Raw genomic sequence first — 23,776 nt, 5'->3', positions numbered from 1 at the left:
CCTTTTATTCAGAATGAGAACAAATCAATGTTTACAGACGTTTAGAAATCTTGCTGAAGACCTGCCCAAGAGTTATCAAAATGAATCGAGATCATATCACAGCTGAGCCTGTGTCAAATATGCATTTTGCATATATGCAAAAGTATTTTTTCCTGCTCCTTCACTTGAAAGTATGCTTCTATGTAAAGCTTATTATTTTTAAGAAAAAAGAGACTGTGTCTTCAAAGCCAGGGGTCAGAAGATTTTCACTTAGTCATCTATGAATTTCTGTCATATCTATGTTAACAGCCAGAATTAAGTTTGTGCAGAAACAAAAAGTTAAGAAGCAGCATTTGTAGCGTGAACCAGTATTCTTGTCAGTTCAATATCTGTATTAGTTTCATGATCCAAGACCCTTTAAGATTCATGTGACCCTGGAGGTGGGAGAGAGAAAAGAAAAAATGAGCCTTAAAACACAGTGATGAAAAAGGGCAAGTCAGTAGCAGAATTTACAGCTGTCATTCAGTTGTGAAAATCTTAAATGGAAGCGAAGTGCATTTAGAAGTATGACAGAACTGTTTGAACAGAGTTTCTGCACCTGAAGGAGAAAGATGTTGGATTAGGCCTCCAAATATTTCTGCACAGGATAGTTCTATTTGGCACAGCAGGAGGGCAATAACTATGAAAATGGTCTTCAGTATCTTTGTGGAGCAAAGTAGCAACAGGATTCCCTGAACATAGGAAAGCATGTTTATGAGGCACTATTGGAAGGAGGAAGCTTAAAAGTCCCCATGCATAAACAGATCATCAACCTGCTCTTTTACAGACTAACAACTTTATTTAAAGGCAAACTGGCAATCTAGTAATGATCACGGATGATTCCCAAAGCTTTGTAATTAAGCACTTTCTGTGGGGTAAAACTGAAATCATTAAATTGCTCCTCCCAAGAGAGGGAGAAAGTGATAATGAGATTATGTAAGAGATCAGCTTAAAAGAGATTCAGTTCTTCAGTATCTGATACATAGACAAGCTGTCCAAAGCCATTAAATGGCTCTGAAGATTTACTTTCAGTAATATTTAAAAGTATTGTTATATTTTTAGTCAAGTGAAAAATAGAAACAATGTTTCTCTTCCCATAAATATTATATGAGCTGACTTCTTTAATTCAATTATTGGATATTTCAAATATGCATCCTGCAAATAAAGCTATCTACTCTCAGAAGAAACAGACACAATTTTATTTATTTATACAGGTGTTTGGTGTTCTAAGCTAGAGGATGGGAATCTTATATCTGACTGCACAGAAGGAAGTTCAATAAAAAGTATCATTTTTTAAAAAATATATAAATTTTCCTGCTTTTACACGTTAAAATATATCTCAAAGGCCTGTTTTCTTAATCCAAAGCTTTAAGTATAGGTGATCAGTATTTCCATGGAAAAAATTGCTCTGAAGAAATACCTGTGATGACATCAAATACAGCCTTTAATCTATAAGAGACACACAGCGTTCTAATTTATTTAATTAAACAGGTCAAAAAATAAAGTTGCCCATATTAGAGATTCTATTTTCAAACTCTGTTCCTTCTTACCTGTAAAAATCCTTGAGCTCAAGTTCTGTTTGTGGAAAACTTTTCTCCACTTTAAGTTTGTTTGCTTTAAAAGTCAAAACAATATATTAACAGAAAACATACACTAGTTAGAGAATTTCTGAATGAACCATGAGGAGTATTAGAAGATACAGAAAAATATTAAAAGGGACAGAAATTAAATCAATTCAACACAAAGAAACTCAACTCTGAAATGTATAATGCTTAATTTCAGGAAGAATAACAACAGACAAAAAAACAGCAGCACTGTGAAGTCTGAAGTATTAAAAACTTTGCTGGCAAAAGATTTCAGCCTCATTGAGTAATGTTTTCATGGCAACATAATTAATAGGTAAATTCTGCACATAATCATACAATGTTTTGAGATGTTAATGTACAGTTTTAAAACAGCATATACGTTCTTTATCACATATATTCCATATCATAGTATATTCTCTACAGCTGGAAAAAACACATTTTATTAAAAGTTGGTTTATCCTGAAATCCTCTAGCTTCTTAAGGAATTTTCATTTAGTAAAATCATACAGCTTCTTTAATGAGTTCAGCCAACCTTTGCAAACCCTGTAACAACAACAAGAGCAGCTATTAATATGATACAAATCAGTAAACAGATGTGTAAATAAGGCTGGTTTGCAAAAACAAACAGTTGGAAAGGTATAGTGAATGGTGATGGTATTGTAAACTAGATTTAGCTATATTTCCCTTTCTCTTATCTCATCCATTTAATTTCTGTAGCTTACTATTTTGTACTCCTTTTTTATGTTTTGTATAATACTGCTTATCCCCAAAAGTGATAGTGTGATAGGTGGGTATATAATTATAGTAATTATTAAGTAAGATTAAATAAGAATGGTATTAAAGATGGTTATTATAATAAGGTTTTGAACCTTATTATAGTACCTCCAGGAGGGGCACTATGTGTGCATGTAAAAGAGCTGCACATTCTGTTATCCAATCTTCCTTTCTTTCCAATGTAATTTCTTGAATACAAATGCAGAAACTTGAGTTGGAATTCCAAGGTGTTAGATAACTACATACATGTTCCATATCTTCACCCAACCTTCCTTCCATTCATCATGCACATTTCTCATAATCCAATGCCATATACAAACAGGTTTCCACACTGAATGTGCACTGAAATGTTCCATGTACTGCCTGTACATGTTCTTGTACATTTAGATTAGGGGAAATCAGGCACTCTTCTATGCATTGGCACTATTCATGAGTTTGAGTGGAAAGAAACCTTTATGTTTTAATCCTAAATTAACTATATTGGCAATATTCCTAGGCCTACAATATTTCATGCATACATCTAAATATATATGTAGTGTTCACAAACTCATACAAATATTCCATATTTCTAATTCTAATATTACATAAAAGCAGGATCCTATAACTGCCTATACCAATCCCATAATGTGTAAGACTGTAGCCTGAATTAACTTTCTAGTCCTTAAAAACTTTCCAGCAAGTAACCAAATCATCCAATCAACACACACATGAAAAGTAATGTTATGTACATGAAAGATCCAAATTTGATAGCCCAAATTCAGTGTTTCTCACAGAAAGATGGAAAGACGGAAATCAAATAGAAAATGGCTTATCAACTATCACATAACAACAGAGTTAATGACAGTGAGTCTGACCAAATGGTAGATGGGGAGGCAAGCCAAACTGCACTCACCTGATCAATCTGACTTGGAGAAGACAGAGAGAAGGAGGCTCTGACGTAAGAGCTGGGATCGGAACTGTTAATGTTAAATGAACATCCAGGAACCAGCAACACCTAAAGCAGAACCCTTCTCAGTCAGTCATAAGCTTCTTATGTTAGAAACTGTTACAATTATTATTAGCCCTCTCTCCCCATTTTGGTTTAGGTCCAGTATGTATTTCTCATACTTGTTTCTCCAAAGCTTTTTTCATGATCAGTTCTTGGGTATCAGGAACTCCCTTAATTTTAATCCATAGAAACATTCCAGCAGCAGGGGTATGCCAGACTGCCAGGCCTTAAATGAGAGAAATAAGAGTGAAAAAGAGAGTACAAGGCATACATCCCTGCCACCAACTAACCCAAGGAATTACTTTAGAAATGCACTGACGTAGAAGTCATGATTTAAAACTGAACTGTATGCTGACTTCTTACCCTACCAGTGGGCAGAAAGTAGACTGGGATCTATTATCAGAACAGCAAAAGTTTCTCCTTTTGTTCTAAGATAACAGCAGTAATGAAAAACCCTTCTCCTGAGCTTTCTTGTTCCACAAATTGAGAAAGGACTGTTGGAGGAAAATTAAGAGTGGAGTTTTTGATAAAAGAAGCATGCTCTGGTTCAGACTACAAAATCCTGGGCTAGGTACAGACTAAATAGTAGCCTGGTATATGTATGCTTTTCATTTTAAATTACTGCTGGTAAAGTAAATGCAACTTATTCTCTTCAGTGCAGGTGGCCGCATTGCAACTTTACTTGAAAATCTGTTCAGTAAGTAAACTTGCGCATACAGTTCTGAGTAAAATGTGTTCTGAGTAAACTTGCACATATAGGGCTGAGCTTTAGGCTGGCTACCAGAGTAAGGAAGATGGTCTTGACAGAGATACACAGGATCTGTTGCCTAGGCATTTTTAAGTCCAGTACTATGAGAGAACATTTAGAAGTGGCTCAGGTAGGCATCTCCCTAATTCACTGAACTGTAAGATGGAAGACAAGGCATGGCACAATCAGACTTGCAAAATTCTGTAATTATAGCCAATCTCAATAAAGGTGGTTTCAGTTTTAGCTTTTCTGTGGAGTGAATTCCTGGTCTGGTCTACCTAGTGGGGCTGACACAGGGGCATCCACCACGTTGTGTCTGGTGGAATGAGTTATAATGGTTAGGTCCAAGACACGCTTTGTTGAATAAAGAGCTGTGGACAATTAGCAACGCCATTAGCAGAATGTAGTAACAGAAACATGTGGGAAATATTATTGACTTGACAAATCATACACCTGATAGAGGACAATTTCTTTACTAACAGCAACCACAAGTGGAAGTGTACAGTCTGGAATAGTTGTAGGGGCACAGACAATAGCAGGGGTGAAGCACAATGTGACAGTGGTGCAAAAGTCAAGGGAAAAGTACCATACTATATTTTCACAGGAAAATCATCACTGAACATTGAACAACCTCTCCAATAGGACAAAGATCAATTTCACTGAAATGGCTGTTTCTTAAGAGCTACTTTTAATGGCCTGCTATGCTTGCTTGCTTATTTATATGAAATTGTTTTTACTGAAAGTAACCCCAAAGTGGGATACACTAACTTTTCACACCCTTCTCAGTACAAAGGGAAGAGCTATAATCTTCCTCTTTTTAATCATCTTTCTGGTAGTATACGTCACTCATATATTAACAGTTCAAATGTTCAATGACTCCAACCTTTTAGCCATTTGTCTGCTGCGTTAAGCATCACATCTCGCTGTTTCTTGTAAAAATCCACCACACTAGCAGAAGATGGGAAAAAGAAAAGAAAAGAAAAAGAAGCATAATAATGAGCAGACTCTTCAAAGTTACAATTCTGATATCCAAAACAAGGGAAATTCATTTAGGGGAAGACTTTATTATGGAAACAGCAATCTGATATAAAGATCGCTGTGCCCTAAATGACTGCTGTGTGGAGCCTGATTTTTTTGCCATGCAGCACATCATTCATGTACAGGATGATATTCTCCAAAATTGAGACAAATTTTTCATTGCTGCAAGTATTTTTTAAAATGAAAATCTGTCAGGAGGAATACTGTACATACAATCACTAATGGAAAGAACGTTAAATGGCCTTACTCCACATGGCTGTTTTGTGTATATCTTTTTTGAGGCATCCAAATTGTATTGATTTCAGAAGCACTAAAGAGCAGAAAATACTGTGTATCATTATTAGGAACATTTATTGTTCAGATGACAATGATGAGGTAATACAATGTAAATGTATTAGAATTCAATTTTCAGCGATTGCAGCACAAACCTGTATATATCTTTGTCTCTCAGCTCTTTTCTAGCACAAAATGATATTAACCAATGTATGTATACCTGGTGGAAGAGGATGTTCAAATAATGTGGTCTACGGTATTCCTATATAAAACAACAGTGCAAACACGTATAATAGACTTGCAGGCTAGACCTAAAAACTGACCCAAAAGGAAAAAAAGATGGTATAGGAGAAAAAAAAACAAACCCTCCAAATCAGACAGAAGCTTAACTTATAGTTCTAGTAACCATCATGAATGGAAACATTTGGGTAGTGGGAATTTAAACAGAGTTGATCTCTGAGCAGAGTTCATGTAAGCGTATTGCTTTTTTCATCCCTTTCAAATGTACAGGAGATTTCAACTGATGCCACTACACTGATTACACGTTCTAGCCACTGTATACTAATTTCTTGTGAATCTATCCATCTGATATAAGCTATCCTAGAGTTCCCAACTTTGCTTGCAATTTTCCCCAGCTCCCCCAATGTGTACTTAATTACTCAATGAATGGCTCACTTATTTCCACAATTTCAAAAGCCAGCATACAAAATGCAGAGTCCTGCAGAAAATGCACAATAAGACATTTCTGGTACTATCAGAAATAGACATTTCATTCTAAATATATTTACTTAGAAGTTAGCACCACTGTGTTTAACAGGATGTAGGCTCATTTACTGCAATTCCCAGATGTATGTATGTATGTATATGTGTGTGTGTGTATATGTAAAATTATTTGTGATAGTGACATTAAGAACAATATATATTTAAATATATATACAAGGGGATAATAAAAAACACAATATGCTAATAATGAAATATACTAAATATATATTACCTGTCTACGTGGTCCAGGAAACCCTTTAGTCCCCATTGTTGAAGAAGCTGGGCTATCACAAGCTATAGAAATAGTGGGGCTACAGTCAGTATTTTACTTGCTTATCAACAGATACTAATAAATAATCTAAAATGGCTTAATAGAGAACCAAGGCCATGTAACACAACCCTATGGATGGGAGGATTATTCTGAAGTAAGCTATAGAGAGAGACCCAGTCTGGTGTAGTGGTTAAGAACACCATGCTAGAAACGAGGAGTTGGTGAGTTCTAGTCCAGGCTTAGGCACAAAGCCAGCAGGGTGAGTCTGGGACAATCCCTCTTTCTCAGCCATAAGAAGGCAATGGCAAACCACTTCCAAAAATGTTGCCTAGAAAACTGCAGGGCCTTTTCAGGCAATTGCCAGGGGTCAAGACTAACCCAGAGGAATGAAAAAGCTATATACAACTGCAGCCTTATAAGTTTTATTTGAACCTATATAATCATGTTTATAAACAAATATGCCTGATACTGATAGTGTTCTGCTAATAGTAGTATTAATAGTAGTAGTAACAGTAGTCTGGTGCTATGTAATTTTGGGTACTGTTCAAAGCATTGCTTAATTCAGGCTTGTTCACAACCTTAATACACAGCTACAGAAGTGGAATAGAGAAAGGGCTTGCTATAGAAAATCTAATCCGCATCAGAGCTTTCAAATGCTCACAATTGTAAACAAGTTATAAAGTAGTTTTAACATCCTATTAAATAAAAGCAATAAAGAGAGAATGTTTTCTTTTTAAAATGGCCTATATTTTCATCCTGATGGTACTTTTTTTCTATAGAAAAATCTTAATTTTCATTAAAATTGTGCCAATCATACAAAACATGTAGGTTTGGGGAATTATAAATAATGAAGTGTGTTCAGTTTTAGACAATTCCATGGTATCGATCTGCAGTAAATACATGGGTGTCATATTGATGTTAGCGTCAAAAAGTGTACAAAAGTTAAGGTAATATATATTTATATATAGTTGGAACCATGATTGTTTTTACCTGGGTGAATGTACTGGTATGCATTGTGGAAACCTGTATATGTAGAATAACTCTATCAATTAGTGGCTTAGGACCAGTTAGAAATCCAATTCTTAGCCTGTGCAAAAAAAAATAAAAAAATAAAAATATACATAAAACGCCATGTCAGTATTATGGAAGACATATCTTTACTCCTAACATTCATATTGATTTTGAGGTAATAGAAGAGAATTATGGAAATTTTAGGAAGAGGAAAAACAAGCCAATTTTACAAAAGGTAATGAAGAAGGAATCTAAGTAGCTGTAGTTATGGAGCCTGGATAACTATAGACAAGGAAATGTCGGATATTGTTTCAGGAAAAAGATTATTGTATCAAGAAAATTGAAGGATATAAGATGGACACATGGAACAGCATTCAACTATTAAACTGTATAAGTCAATTTCAAAGAAGACTGCAATCAGAATGTCTTTTTTTCAAATTAAATTTATACCAGTAGCCTTAGGGACTTTCAAAGTTTGTGCCTGGCCAGCCCACATAACTGAATGTCCAACTATGGTGTCTTCAAGGTGCAGCTGAATTTACCCAGATGAGAGGATCTTAGAAAAGGAGTCAGTCCTGATAACTCGCCCATCAATGTCCATTGAAAGAAAGGTTGGTGCCCAAGGCTTCAGGAAAGAATGTAGAGGTTTGGTGTTAGTAACTAATACTTGCACATGGTGGCTCACAACATGTTGTGGAAAAGTTTTTTAAACAAACTTGTGCACATATTATGAAACCTAGTCATGCAACAAATGTTGGGCTTTAAAGTATAACTACATGTGTACAAGGAGTGGAGCATCTGCCAATAGACAACCACCATTATAAATGGTACCTCTTGACAGTCATGTATTATCAAGATATAGCAAGTTTGTTTGTTTGTTTGTTTGTTTATTTATTTATTAAATTTCTCACCTGCCCATCTCCCTCCCACTGGGGGAACTCTGGGAGACTCACACCGAACATCAATAACATAAATATATATAAATACATAAAACATCAGTTAAAAGCATTTCTAAAAAAGGGGAAGGAGAGTCCAAGAAGATGAAAAATCTGAGGCTGAAGACAGGAGGCCTCTATGGGGCTAGCCATCCCTATGCTTGAGGTATTCCCTCCCCACCCCAGGCCAAGTGGCAGAACCAGGTCTTCAAAGCCCTACGGAAAGCCAGGAATGAGGGGGCCAATTGCACCTCCGGGGGCAGAATGTTCCAAAGAGCGGGGGCTACCGCAGAGAAGGCAGTAGTTACAGAAGTTACAATCAGCAGTAGTCTAAGTAGAGTGTTTTGGTCTAGTGTTTTTTCTTAAATTGAAATGTGTGTAGATGAAATCACAGGCATGCTACTCATATTTTTAACTGATAAAAATGGTGATATTACTTGGCATAGAAACATATAACCATAATAGTGCTCTGCCAGGGGTACTGCTGTGGCCTGAAATGTATATGTACCTGAAGTCTATGGTACACCTTCATGTCTACAGCTTTGAAAACAGCATCACAATTAATGGAAAAAATATTCTACTGAGTGTGGAAAAAGTAGTGACAAATCATAACACAATTTGTGAAGAATTATCCAAAGAATACAAATCAGTGCATTCTTTGTTCGAAAATCAGTTGACAATAACTCACCTTGTTAAACTGAAGGAAATAATATGGATCATCTTCTATTATAAGGAAATCATATTGCCTTGCAAGCTAAAAGAAACATAACACACCCATATATATACATGTACAAAGTAATAAAATCAGAAAAATATTTTGTTCCATAATTATATATTATTGTTACCAATCAGCTGTTTTCTATTGGTAAAATGTTCACCTATTTTCTGTTAGGGGAATTTTGAACTCTGTTTCAGTTTCCTTACTGGGATCAATATGGTTCCAAAAACCTCAGTCAAGGCATGCAATGGGAATCCCATACTAAAGGCAAAATGCATTATTGTACAAACTAGAACGCAAATACAGGTCCAAACATAATTTGATTCAAGAATCGTTGAACCTAATTACCTTTGGAAAAGAAAATTGTATCAAATTACAAAAAGAAAGTAAATTCTAATTAATGGCAAAATTAACGCAGTTAGGCAATGTTAGGCATAAAACCTATTTCTTTTTTAGCCATTTACTGAATGTATTTCACTTTAAAAATCAAATTCAAATTGCTTTACTTTTTAAGATGCTCTGATAAGAAGATGAAGAATCATGGAAGGAAAAATTATTTGAAGTGTACAAAATTAGAATGTCAGATATTAAAATCCTAGTATTTAAACTGAGTAGGAACCTATGGCTCTCCAGATAAACTCTTATCATCCCTAATCTCTGATTATCATAACTAATGTGACTGATTGGAACAAGATCTAGAGGAACACAGGTTTCCCAGACCTGATTTAAAAAGTGTTCTCATATACAACTTCAACCCTTGAAATCAGATAGGAACATGTCATTGAACACAAACAGAAGAAAGCATATGCAAGTTAACTCCCCCCAGAGAAATTAATTTGGATCTGGCTATATAAGATCTAGAAACATTTATAGATCCCTGGGCCCAAAAGGCTGATGGATAAGAGTGTAGGGTGCCATATTCCAATTACGTGTTTAATTAACAAATGCTTTAATTCCAGGTTTTAAAAAGTACAAATTGGACCAATAAGTAATCCTATGAAATAGATTTATTCTCTCCTTGAATACACAAATAAGGAAAGAAACATTATTTTATATTTAACATATATTGACATCACAGATTGCCTTTTGAAATGTGTTATTTTTTATTTTACATATTTTCTACTCTGACTTTCAGAGCAAGCCTTTCCCTTGTGGCTGATAATAAACCTATTAAAAAGGAAACTAAGTAAAAGTGTCAATGGTAAAGTCAATATAAATCTTGTCAGAGTTTTCAGGGAGTATTCCACAAGAATGGAGCTACTATAGAAACAGTTACGTTCTTGGTAGCTTATCAAATTCAGAGACCTTAGTGTGTGAAGTGCAGAGCAGAAGCAGTGCCTTTGAAGTTAGTTTAGTACCACAGCAGGCTTTAAAATGTGCAGCGATTCCTTCAAATAAACTGGTTCAGACTATTCAGGGCTTTAAAGAGAACCTGTGAACAATCTTCATAGGTTACTTTTGTCCATGTTACTTTGCTGATGTACTAAAAACATAGTTGAATCATATTAGATGACTAACAGAGTCTATGTACTGGTAACACTATCAAATTTTTCTCAGTAATCATATTCAACAAAATTGGGACAGTCATTTATTTTAGACTGAAGTTTAATTTCAACTTAGATTAAATGCAATAAAATTGTTTGCAGAGATTGCATTTATCTGATGGTTATACCTGATAGATCTCTTTCTTGCGTTCTGTTGTCAATGAGGCTCCAGTTGGATTGCCACCATTAGGAATTGTGTACAGAAATTTTGGGATATCATTCTTGACCCTTTTTACATCTTCTGGATTCCATCTGGAAAGAATTTCTTTCAAGGCTGTTGGAATCATGCCATGCTGGTCACTGGGCACATTGATGATGTTACAACCTAGTGGTCTGAGCTATTTTAATAAAAGAAGAAATTCTCAGAATCAAAAAGGTGAACTGCTCCACATGAACAGCGTCCTGCATAATGACCATCACCATGCAGACTTTAATTCCCAGAATTATCCAACCTGGCCTTCTCCAAAAACATTTGGAGAAGGCCAGGTTGGATAAGGCTAAGGTAAACCAATTTCATACACCCTTTGCCTAACCAGATCCTTCACTACATTATCTTGTGATGTATCTTGTAAACCGGTATTTAGAAACCCAACAGAAAAGAAAGACAAATTGCAGTAGTAAAAATATACATAAAAGCTGACCAACCGTTCTATCATATTTTAAAAAGAATTAGTTTACTATTTTAAGACATTTTGCTCACAAGATGACCCATGAGATGTGGGAAGTAAAAACAGCTGATTTGCAGGAAAATGAGCACTTTACAGCAAGTATAGAAATTAATTTAAGTATAGAAATGTTCTTGTCTCTAATCTTCTTTGATTAAAATAGCTTTAACGTGTTAAATGGGTTGTCTGTTTTCTACATCATATTGTTAAGGGTGTACTTACACATTTATGCATATATTAACAAGATGTAATTGTGTAAATTACATAATTATGTGTATTGTATGAGATCATTAGAGAACCAGGATTAGATGCAGATTCCTCTTGGATGCACATTCAAGTTTGCTGCTTCAAAATATACAGGAGAACACCTAGTCCAACTTTTCCCAGTCTGGTACTCTCCCAATATGCTCAGACTACAACTCCCAGAATTCTCAGTTAAAATTTAGCTATACTGGTAGGAAGTAGTAGTAGTAGTATTAGGGAAGGATGTTACAATCTTTCTCTCATCTCTGGGTGAAGCATTCGAGAAACATGAAGGATTTACCTCAATAAAAGAAATGATATCTGCCTCATATGTATAATATTCAGCAATAAGACTAATTTCAATAATATTAATGAAGTGACTAGAGAAAATAGAATGTGTAAACAATTGCAGCAAACGTTTAAAGAAAAGGCTCTGCTTTTTCTCTTTCTGTACTAAGTAGTCCTCCATTTATTAAATTCTGAATGAATTTTATGTGAATTCACGTTTTATACAGCCCCTGCCTTCAAATGTATAATGAAAAAACGTTGCTAGCAATACCCTGACAAGTAATAAATCATCCAGAAATCCTATTCAGAGACAACAAATACTGAATTATGATTGGTAATATTGACACAAATAAGATTTATTTGTCTGGATGAATGCATTAGCATATTTCACAGGGCACATAAATAAAAAGGAAAAAGGGAATACTGATCTCTGATTCACGAAATCAGTATCAATCAAAAAAGATCCATGTAAAATACCAACTCTTACAAATTCTTACAAAACTGTAAGAATTTCATCTCATGATTCTATATGCTGCGATAACACCTCTAACCACCATGTTAGAACCAACAGCTGTACCTCACAGCCTCATGGTTGGCAAATGATGTTTGAATGTGTTACCATAAAGATCCTGTAAAGTAGGTACAATAAAAAAGGTTCTTAATTGTATTATTGTGTATAGGACCATGTTTTACTATGTAGTTTGTTATTTTAGCTCCAGTCAGCAATAAAAAGCCACTGAGAAATAAACAAAATGCTTCTGACTTGGCTAGAATTCTTGGACAATTTCTACAACGATTTTAGCATGCTCTTCTGCTTGAAGCTATTTACTATGGATATTTATAGTTTGATTTCATGTCCATTTCATGCAGGCTTGAAGGACTGCTTTTGAGAAAGGCATAGGAGAAAAATAAAATAGAAAACCCTTACAGAAATTAGAACTATCACTGCATCTGTATATTTTTCCTTTTGCTATTATGAGTCCCAACATTCCTCTTTGTGTACATTCATGTACTGTAGAGGTTTATACTTGTTAGCCGTATTAAGTACTTACAGTTTTGTAAAAATTTGTGTATAGTACAAGCTGGCATTTGAGTCTGATCCCTTTTAATTGATATATGCATATATGTAACAATACAAAAAACAGAGGTGCTTTTTGTAAACTGGCTATTCACTACCTCTACACAGTCCTTTGCAGATATAGGAATGAATGGAGAAACTGATGTTAATCATGCCTTTGGTAACATGTTCGGTTTTGTTTTGAAATAACAGCTAGGAGTGCAGAGACATGGTTCCATTATGGCAGCAATAAGAGCTTTCTTTCTTTGCGCTAATAACATTCATAGAGGACAGGAGGGATATTTGGTAGCACCACGACCAGGACTTTGTTCTGTAAATCTCAATTACAGTGGTACCTCGGGATACGAACTTAATCTGTCCCGTGACTCTGGACATATCCCGAGTTGGTTGGAACCCGAGGCAATTTCCCCATAAGGTTCAATGTAACGTACAATCCATTCTGAAACATATGCATTTTATTTTTACACCACAAAAACATGAAAAACAGTGCAACTGGCACAGCATAAAGAGGGAGAATGGGGTGGGGAGGCAGTTATTGGTTGGAGGGAGGGTCCCCTTCAGGGGTTTCCTCTCTTCTTTGCCTCTTAGCTGCAGGCTCAGTTCTGGGGAAAAACCTGTCTAAAGTCTGTTGTTTTTTCCTGCGCTGCATAACCCTCCGGAAATGGGAGAACACGTTATCGTTCATAAGATTCAGCACTCTGCTTGTCACAGTTCTGTTGGGGTGGTGCTTCTCAATAAAATCCTGGCACTCATTCCATTTCTCCATGATGGACTTTATCGCATCACAGCTCACCTCCTCTCCCTCCTCCTCTTCCTCAGTGGAATGCTCCTCGCCCAGCGCCTTCTGTTGCTCACTCTGGAGCTGAGCAAGTTCTTCTGTGGTCAGCTCCTCCGTATGGTCCTCAACAAGCTCCTCTATGTCTGCATCATCCACAACCAGACCCATGCTCTTGCCCATGGACACAATCTCCTCCACTACCTCTGCATCAGACCCTTCACACTCACGTCCAGCAACCCATTCTGGCCACAGTTTCCTCCAGGCTGAGTTTAAGGTCCGGCAGGTGACATCTTCCCAGGCTTTGTCAATGAGGCTGATGCAGTGGAGGACATTGAAATGTTTTTTCCAAAACTCTTTGAGAGTCAAGGATGTTTCTTCGGTGACATTGAAACACCTGGTGAAGAGCGCCTTTGTGTACAACTTCTTGAAGTTGCAGATCACTTGCTGGTCCATGGGCTTCAGAAGAGGTGTCGTGTTGGGGGGGAGGAACCTGACCTTTATGAAGTCGTACTCGGTGTCCATGTCATCCACCAAGGCTGGAGGGTGTGCCGGGGCATTGTCCATCAGGAGAAGGCACCTTTCAGGCAGCTGGTTCTCAGACAGGTATTTTTTAACGCTGAGTGTGAACACTTTGTGCAGCCATTCCATGAACAACTGCCTTGTGACCCACGCTCTCGCATTGGCCCTCCACATGACAGGCAGTCTGGCCTTGTTCACATTGTGCTCCCTGAATGCACGAGGGGTCTGGGAATGGTACACGAGTAGTGGCTTAATCTTCAGGTCACCGCTTGCGTTCGCACACAGCAAAAGGGTCAATCTGTCCTTCATGGGCTTGTGCCCTGGCAGTGCCTTTTCCTCCTGCGTGATGTAGGTTCTCTTTGGCATCTTCTTCCAGAAGAGCCCTGTCTCATCGCAGTTGAACACTTGCTCAGCGACGTACCCTTCCGCCTTCATGAAGTCCTCAAATTCTTTCTTGTAGGCTTCTGCAGCAGCCTTGTCAGAACTGGAAGCCTCACCATGTCTTGCCACACTGTGGATGCCACTTCTCTTTTGGAATTTCTCAAACCAGCCTCTGCTGGCTTTAAATTGCTCACTTGCTGCGCTGGTAGAGGGGTTTGTCTGCAGCAAATCACTGTGCAGCTTCCTGGCTTTCTCACAGATCATAGCCTCACTTACGCTATCACCTGCCAGCTGTTTCTCATTCAGCCACACCAACAACAGCTTTTCCACCTCTTCCAGCACTGGTGTCCTCTGCCTTGTTAAGATCGACACTCCTTTTGCCACATTAGCTCCTCTGATGGCATCTTTATTCTTGAGAATTGTCAAGATGGTCGACTTCGCCATCTTGTACTCCGAGGCCAGATCAGTCACACAAATGCCACGATCGTGCTTTTCTATAATTTCTTTCTTCAGCTCGATTGTCACTTTTCTCTTCAGAGCCTTACTCCCGCCAAGCCTGCTCTGCATTTTCTTTGGAGCCATGCTAACACGCACACCAAAAACCTTCGCAAAACACCGCAAAACACACAAGCCTCACCGAACGTCTCCTTGCTACCGCGACCTCGCCCACAGGAAGCCGCGACCGCGTGGCAGCAGGGAAAATGGCTGCGGATCCGGTTCGTAAGTCGAGGCGAGTTCGTAACCCGAAATGTTCTTTAGTAGAGGCGTTCGTATCCCGAGGTACCACTGTATATGGAGAGCTGCCCTGATTGCCAGTTTGTTTCCAGGTGTCATTCAAAGTGCTGTTTGTCACCGTCAAAGCAACTTTGTGGCTCAGGACCTGGGTATCTACAGGACTGTCTTCTTTTAGGTCTCTGTTGAGATCTGAAAGAGAAGGCTCCCTCTGGGTCCTGTCCTTTAGAAAATATCTGTTTGCAGGGATTCTGTGGCCAGGTCTTAACAACTGCTGCCCCTCTTCTTTTGAAAAGCATATCAGGCGGGCCCCAATCATGTTAACTTTCCACAGAGCCTGTTTCAGCAGGCCTTTGGGGACTAAGGGGGTAATTTTAATCTCTCTTGGTGAGGGTGGAGTTATGATTGCTCCTCAGCTCAAGGGGTGTTTTTTATTACATGTTATTTTATTATATTGCTAGGATATCCCCTAACTTGTATGCATTATTTTCTAATTTTTGCACGCTATTACTAAATAGTTTTCCTAATATAGGCACCTTTGCATGGATTTTTTTTTTCTTGGAGGATCATGTTATAAAATCTGAAGAACTGCAAAAACTAAAGGATAATTGTTCATCACTTTGCAGGTTAGTTCAGCACGTGTAAATCAGGTTAGTTTATATTGGAAACAATTTTTGCCCCCTTCCCTCCTAGTCCAGCAAAAATTTTAAAAATGGTAGCACAGAATAAACAGTAGCCAGATCCTAAATGTGTAGAAGGAAAATCATACCCTTTACCATCATGGCTTTCCAGATTTGTGGAATACTCACAGCTGCTAATGTCCCAGGATAGGTGGGTGCATCCAAAAGAATGTTATCTCCAGGATTAATAAGCATTTCAAACACCTAGAAAAAATATAAAGGACAGTAATTTTTTCTGCTGTAGACAAATATGATCTTTGATGGTAACAACAGTAAAGAGAGTTGCTTTTTTAAAACTTACAAAAAGTGAAAAAACATATTTGGTGTACAGTAATATAAAGCACAGAAGAGAAGGTGAAGCAGAAAGAAGAGAACTTGTCATAATACATTTAAAAAGCAAAGCCAATTATGCACATAGCAAACTTAAAGTACTTTAAAAATTGTTACATTACAGTCCATTTTGCTTCTCTAAGAATGTAAGCATCAAGACTTAACATCTGGCAAGTGGCTTCATAGTTATTCTATACAACTGCTTACTTCATATGTTTTAAAAATTGTTTTATGGGATTACATGTAATAAATGTTTGTCTAAATAAAAAGAACAAGCAACACGAAGAGCCTCTGTGAGCTTCTGCACAAGCTCCAGTGGAAAGGCACATCTCTCTAAGGGAAGATCTCTATGAAATAAGTAGAAGCTACAATGGCTTTACCAAAAAAGGTCTCCCTTCCTACTATTGTATTCTTTAGCATGTGAGCTGAGAAGGCAGGGATTAAACAGAGAGATGTCTATAGTGTTTATAGTAAATAATAGTGATACTTGTAATAGGGAGAAGAAAACAGGGCAACTTGGAACTAAAGACTAGCTATCTGCAAGGGTAAGACATTTGATGCTCCCCAGATGTTCAGGATTAGACTTGCATAATCCCTACAAGTCCAACATATCTGGAAGACATAAGGCCACTGTAGCTTTTTAAAGATACACATATCTTTAAATATAAAATGTTCACTGTATATTATAGTTCTTTTTTCTTACTTTACATAGCCCTTCTTGGCTCCCAGTAGTGATGCACATCTCCATTTGTCCTTCCTGAGGACTATAGTCAACTGTTGGAGGGTTATGGAAACTCTTCTGCAATTCTTTCAACCAGGACAACAGCTCTGGAATGCTAAATGTGATTACATCAGTAAGCTGTATCATGTATTTCTTCGTAAGATTTTCATTCTTCTGCATTTCTTAGACAAAACTGATCTACCTTTTAGTTCTTTTATTATGCAGTCACTAATCTGTGCAAATATCTTCCTTTAGATCTTGGTTAAAGCACTCTGACCTTTACTGCTTTAGCTGCTTTAAAGTAAAATACAGTTTAGACTTAATCTTATAGTTGTCATTTCCATTACCTTCATTACCCCTATTTCAGGGATAGGTAAACAAGAAATGTGAAGGTTAAAAACAATCCAAGCCGCAGCTCTTAATTTCCAAATGTTATTTTGAAGAGTTAAGTCTTTGTCGCGCTATGAAAAAATAGTCCTGGGGCACTGTGGATTTCAGGAGAAGAATGTTCTATTGGGGCAGGACAACATTCAGAAAGGCTTGCTTTTGGAGTCAACCTCCCTGATCTGTTGAGGAGGAAGAATCCAGAACACCTCCTTCTGGATTGCTCAACTAGGATGGGTAGACTGCCTCTGGAGGAGATGGCCCCATATATACCCTGAACCTAAGTAACCCGTGTAACTAATGCAGCTTCTGTAAAATTGGTGTAGCTCTGCTATAGTGATTCTCACCTGCTACCATATGGGCCATTGCATTTGAGGAAGTCCTCAAGAGGAAATTCAAATAGAGTATGTTGCAATAGTCCAAGTTTGAAGTAATAAGGGAATGAATGACTGTCACTAAGGCCACCCACTCTAAAAAGGTCTGTAACTGGTGTACTAGCTGAAGCTGGGCAAATGCCCCATAACTATAGTTTCCACTTTGGTTTAGAAGGACCCCAAGTTGCAGACCTGCTCCTTCAGGGAGAATACAGTTTTGTCAAGAAGGGACCACGAGAGAATCTGCTGCTTTCTGGACACCCAAAATATTCATTCGTGCCCTATTTCCTTATTTCATTTACAAGTAGTCCCCAGTTTAAGAACGAGTTCTGTTCCCAAGGTCTGTCCTTAAGTCGAATTTGTATGTAAGCCGGAACAGTATTATTGTATAATACTGTATAAGTAGTATTGTGCAATTAACTCGAACCATTGTGTATTTAACTTGAATCACTGCATATTTAACTTGAATGTTGCTACAACAGGCTCCATTCTTAACTATGGGTCGTCCTTAACCCAGGGACTACCTGTATATTAAACATTCCTTTTTGAGGGGGTCAACAATGGAAAGAAAGCTGAGGTAGATAAAAGAGACTCTCTCTCCCTTCCCCATATTTATCTTGAAGTTTTTTTAAGGTGTTTGTTGCTTCAAAATCACAAATTTTATCTTTGCTGCCATTCAAATACCCTGCTGAAGCAGAATACTGGAGAGCTCTCTTCATCAGCTCTTCCTTGATTTCAATTCTTGTTTCGTCTTTAATGATAACGGTAGCCGTTTTGAAAGGAAATGTGTTGGAATTTGGTGCTCCTCCAGCCAGAGAAATTAATGATGGGGGAGATTGCTGCATCAATTCAGCTAGAGTAAAAGAATACACAAAAACAAAACTTAGATCACATATGACATGATTAGTGCTACTAGAGAGACTACTATGAGATAGCAACAAAAAACTAGCTCTTGCTGTCCTCTAGAGGTCATCCAGATTTTTGCAGCCCAGATCTGGTAGCCTTAGGCAATACTGAAGTTAGGCCTTCCTTAACTTAGTACATAGCATTATATGATATTTAAACCTCATATTTCCCAGTCACCAAAAGTTATGCTTTCTGGGAAATAACAGTATCACACAACATGGAATCCTAGTTTAGGATAGGCTAATACAATGCCTACTATGTGGACACTTTTCTCTAGCTGCCTAGTTTCCTGCCCTTTCTAATATTATTTATTTACTCACCTATTTATTTAACTAGGAGGCTGATATTGTGCAAAGTGCCATCTTCCATGTCATATTTCCAGAAATACCAAATTTCTGTGCTCCATATGAAACAGGGATTGGTACAGAAAACTCCAAGAACAAGATTGGTTTGGGGGACTCAGAGCTCACATAATTGTTTTCTATGTCATTTTTGAGAATTGTTATTTTTCTTTCCCCCCATCAATTTGTCTTCTGGATAACTGGCCACAGACACTGTGGCATCTTTTCTCCTGAATGGGCAGCTTTCTCATGTCAGCTATTTTGTCGAAATACTCACAACAGTTTACAAATCCCAGATGCTCCCACCTCCACATATCATTTCTTCTTAATAACCATGTCTATGACAAACCCATAACTATAACCTGAGGAAAGTCTGAGGAACCAATTGTAAGGTATATGCTTACTGAGGACTCTTATTGGAGATGCTTTTCTTGCTGCACTCACTGCAGTAATGAATCGTGAATAATTCATGCTTAATGCACCAAGTAGCAAAGTAAATCCTTAAAATAAACTGGATATAGCTAAAACCAAGAGAAACAGAGAAACATAATCATATAAAATATATTCTTTAAAACACTATTATCTGAAACAAGCATATAAAAAATCATACTATTCAAAAGATAATGGGTCCCACCTATCACTCATTACTTAAATTCTATTTGTTCAAAATATTTTCAACAGGAAATATTCCTATTAGGGATATAATTTTGGAAAACTATTACCAAATATTCAATGTCAGGAGTAATACATACAGCATAAAATATTAAAACTAATGATAATTTTCATGCTGTTTGTCACAGAGTTGAAAACCTTATAGTTACATTACCATCATTTTTGGTACACCATTGGGCTCTTCTTAAGGGTACCTAGGACTTTCTAGGACTACCAAACAAAATACATTGTCTAACTATTCTGATTTTTTTAAACAGTTAATCTGGGTAGTTAAAAATCCTCTGAAGTAGTATGGTGTTTACCCATACTTCCAAAACTGGACTTATATAACTCTGGTAAGAAATTGTGAAAAAGACAATAAAATAATAAATGGAATGTATAAGTGTATAGATTGCAAAATGTGTCACAACATAATCAGAATGGATACAGTATATAAAACTGCCCTATAAAGTATTTTAAATTGATTTTTCTATTCCTTGGTTCCCTGTTCCTTAAATACATTAAAAAAAACAACACCACCATGTCATCTCCTGAAATATTTTACTTAACTTTTGAAAAGAGCTTTTGGAAAATTAAAGTATAATCTGCTGAGTTACTATACAAAACAGGAGTACATAACTGGAGATCCCAGAATCCCATGCAAAACCTCAAATTCTTACATCAGGCCCCTGAACTCCCTCCCAAAGTTGCCATGACTTTAATTTTTAATGTGACAGAAAGGCATATATGAGGAGGAATAATATTAGGGGCATTAATTTTAACATAGAATAAATTAAGGGTTTGTCCTACACTTCCTTCTTCTGGTCCTGCCCACTTTTTGCCACTCAGAAGTGTCATCCCTGGCCAAAAAAATACTATGCATCCCTGACATAAAGATATATAAGCACAAGTGCACATACATTTCTTGAGAGAATTAAAAGGCTGGAAAAGTATATAGATACAGAGTAGCACTTCGTACTAAATTTGTAGATTTAATAATTGTCAACAATTGTACAGGTCCTTCCTCAACATTCTTCTTTGTATTTAATACTGTTTTATATACGGAAGTGGGAGAGGGGAAATAACTTATTATTCATTATACAATTTATTTATTACTTATTTGCCAGCAGGAAAAAAAAATCTTCTAAGAGGAAAAATTTCCCAGCTGCAACAGAGGGCAATGTTTTTTTCTCCCTCCCTCCCTCCCTCCCTCCCTCATAATTCAAGATTTCTGGCAAACAGAAAAGAAAATAGTTGGAGGTTATGTACTTGGTTGGTCTGCGTGGGATTGGCACAGAAAAAATTATCCAGATAAAACACAAGACCGCGATTGTCTGGAGATTGAGAACTCCAGAGAGAGTCGGGATACATTCTAAGAACAGAAATATTACCATGTTTCATTTGGGAAAATCATTGTTCCAGCTGGATGGGTATGGCATCTGCATATCATCTGGGATTATCTACACTTTATTTGAAGGCTTCCTGTTTTCCAAAACAGAATTAATCTAAGGCCTACTGAAAAGGTTCTCCAAAGCATTTGTGTGTGCAGGAAGAGGATACAAAGGTGGTACAGTGACTGTTGTATTTTTTATCATGATGCACACATTATCCCTATATATGCAAGGTAAATATAGTATATTATACCATGTGGCATTTGAGATTCTGCTAAAGCTGCTAAAACAGTTAAGTGCATCTAGTGTCTTGAAAATGTTGCAGGCAGATAGAAAATAAAAGGTAAGTTACATAGGAATAGGACTCCGTGTACACCCAGCCCTGTCCATTTTCTGTTCTGATTAACTATGGGCTCTTGAACAGATGCACTAACTAGCTGCTCTCCAATCTTTTTCAGCTTGGAATTCCAAGGCTGCCTTTTCTTCCCTGGTAAGTAAAGGAGCTGTAGTCCAACACATCAGGAGGGGCCCAAGTTGAAAAAAGGTTTTTCAAGGGATTGTACATAAAATGTATCTTCATATATGAAATGTATTTTTCCAATAAGCAAAAATCCCTCCCCTCTTACTCTTAACAACTGCAATGACATGCAAGCCCACTGATAGACTAGATCGGTTTTTACTACACACTTCCTAGCTGCTATTTATCAGACGTTGGGGAACAGAATTTTAATTATTTTCTCTGTTTTATTACAATTTGTCTAGAAATAGATTGAGGGCACCACCATTCTGGAAAAATTCATCTGCGTGACTCATTAGAGATATCTTCAACCAGAACTGACCTGTCAGACATGCTCCTCCCACAAGTTGTTAGTTGTCCCCCACTTTTATCAATGACGGTGTCCTGAGGCCAGCATTTATTGTTTTTCTGTTACGGCCCCAGTCTTATAGAACAAGCTTCAATATCTATAATTTCTTTCCAGATTACTGGAAAATTATTACTGTGGTCATAATTTTATCTATTTGATATGGACACAGTCTATATTGTGGATCTTTCAAAACAACCATCAGCATTTGCTTTGATGATTAGTTAAATTAATAGGTTAATTTAAGTTATTCTTTTTATAATTTTTTTCCTTCCCTTTTCTTTACTTTCCATCACTTTTGAATTCTTTCTCTATCTCTAACTCTATTGTTCTCTACTTTTCTCCTCAACTGTTAGTTCTTATGTTTTTTATAACTTAATAAAGTTCTTATTAAAAAAAACAACCACCACAGGCATTTTAATTGCATTATTCTTAACTGGATGTTTTAAATTAGCAGTTGATACTGTTGTCAACCACTGAGAGTCCTTCGTAGGCTCAGTAGTATACAATTGCAATAAAATTAATGAATTCATCAAAAATATAGCCTAAGCCAGGATTTCTTTAGCCACAAATGACAATGGTTGGGGTTATATAGTGTGTCAGGCAAAAATTAGGCCAATTACTTTATGGCTTAGTACAATGTGTGAAACAAGGTAAGGCAATTACACTGTATATGGATTTTGTTTGACTATTTATTCCAGGCATCTCTATCTCATCTACCTGCACTGAAAGTTCTGGATGACCAATACTTGGCAACAAAAAATATTTTCTGTATCTCTATGCTACCATCTAGTGGCTGTTCAGTTTTTTTATACAGTAATCCATATATAGTAGTCTATACATCAGGGAAGATGGGCTTCTCTCCTAAGCGTACCCTTAATGGTAGTCTTCTTGAATAAGCGCTGAACGTTTCTTTTCACCCATTTTTCACCTCACTCTCTCTCATTCACTGCCCCACCACCCAGAGACAGGCGGCTATTCTAGAAACCGACAGGAACTATGACGGTACCGTTCCAGTGCAGAGAACGCAGCTTTTGTTTTCCTACCTGCGGCTCCAACCGCAATTTGCGAGGCGCACAGCTACTGATCTGGAAAGAGGGACAGACTGGGTGAGGAAGATTAGGCAAAGCCACGCTGCCTCTACTCCGCCCGCCGCAATTCGCTCAAAGATAACGAAACAAAAAACAAAGAGCCAGGCAATCGAGTGGAAAAGCCCCGGCGAAACGCGTCCCCCCCGGGCAGGACAAGGCCGGACGGAGGCAGACGTAGGAAGGGAACACGTACCGAAGGCGCCGGTCAGCTTGCCAGCGTTATGGCCGGCAGCGAAAGTTGGGCTCTAGCGAAGCGCGGCGACGGCGGGGCCTGGGTGTCGCTGCGGCTCAGAAGGAGCTCCTGAACCCCAGCCTTTCCCGTAATGCCGCTGCTGCCAGCCGATCCTCAAGCTCAGGGCGCTGCAGAAGACGCTTCTCTGCTCAGCTTCAACGGCTCCTCTGCCTGCCCAGGCCTGCACGCAACTCGGGAATCGGTTTTGGTTCGCAGCGAGGCTGCTCTCCTCGCCTCGTTCGACTGCTCGACTCCGTTCTGGGCATGTCCGTGTGTGTGTGTGTCCGTGTGTGTACGTTCACGAGCATTTCGGCTCCAGGGTTCCTGTGTGCAAACAAATGCATGAATCGTGTGGAGTGAAATCGCTGCCCCTCTCCCCCGCCCAGTCCTATTCCGTAGTTAGAATATGTTTGTAACACTTTTCATTAAGAAATGGTCAAAACAGACTCAACAGCTAAAAGA

At 37.7% G+C, this 23,776-nt stretch overlaps 1 protein-coding gene and 1 long non-coding RNA gene across 6 annotated transcripts in view; one reads left to right on the top strand and one right to left on the bottom strand.

Annotated features, from left to right (window-relative positions):
- LOC148216850 (uncharacterized) overlaps nucleotides 1-23,279 on the top strand; it is a 32,614-nt gene extending 9,335 nt beyond the window's left edge. The window contains exons 2-3 of the long non-coding RNA XR_015794453.1: nucleotides 21,587-21,618; nucleotides 22,957-23,279. This is a non-coding gene — a long non-coding RNA (uncharacterized LOC148216850). The remainder of the gene's footprint in view (nucleotides 1-21,586; nucleotides 21,619-22,956) is intronic.
- AADAT (aminoadipate aminotransferase) lies at nucleotides 361-23,415 on the bottom strand. Of its 5 annotated transcripts, none has more exons than XR_015794444.1 (14): nucleotides 23,276-23,415; nucleotides 19,491-19,607; nucleotides 18,524-18,692; nucleotides 17,064-17,196; nucleotides 16,160-16,234; nucleotides 10,795-11,004; nucleotides 9,093-9,158; nucleotides 8,012-8,094; nucleotides 7,449-7,545; nucleotides 6,420-6,481; nucleotides 4,998-5,062; nucleotides 3,486-3,592; nucleotides 578-3,372; nucleotides 361-413 (listed from the first exon to the last, which is right to left on the bottom strand). XR_015794444.1 is itself a non-coding variant. In XM_088132284.1 (14 exons), the coding sequence occupies exons 2-14, from the start codon at nucleotides 19,555-19,557 to the stop codon at nucleotides 2,106-2,108; spliced, it is 1,278 nt and encodes a 425-aa protein (XP_087988410.1). In that variant the 5' UTR covers nucleotides 19,558-19,607; nucleotides 23,276-23,415; the 3' UTR covers nucleotides 361-2,105. The 5 variants fall into 5 exon arrangements, 3 of the variants coding, with proteins under 3 accessions (XP_087988410.1, XP_087988388.1, XP_087988407.1); XR_015794443.1 differs by having other exon boundaries at nucleotides 1,569-3,372; XM_088132284.1 differs by having other exon boundaries at nucleotides 361-2,147; nucleotides 3,271-3,372.
- Between the last annotated feature and the right edge of the window lie 361 nt (nucleotides 23,416-23,776).

This window comes from Python bivittatus, unplaced genomic scaffold (genome assembly GCF_059951505.1).
Source record: "Python bivittatus isolate LINGU-HERP-01145 unplaced genomic scaffold, Pbiv_v1 ctg000070_np1212, whole genome shotgun sequence".
Lineage (NCBI taxonomy): Eukaryota > Metazoa > Chordata > Lepidosauria > Squamata > Pythonidae > Python > Python bivittatus.
The sequence above is the reverse complement of the archived record's forward strand: the minus strand, read 5'-3'. Positions and strand labels throughout refer to the sequence as shown.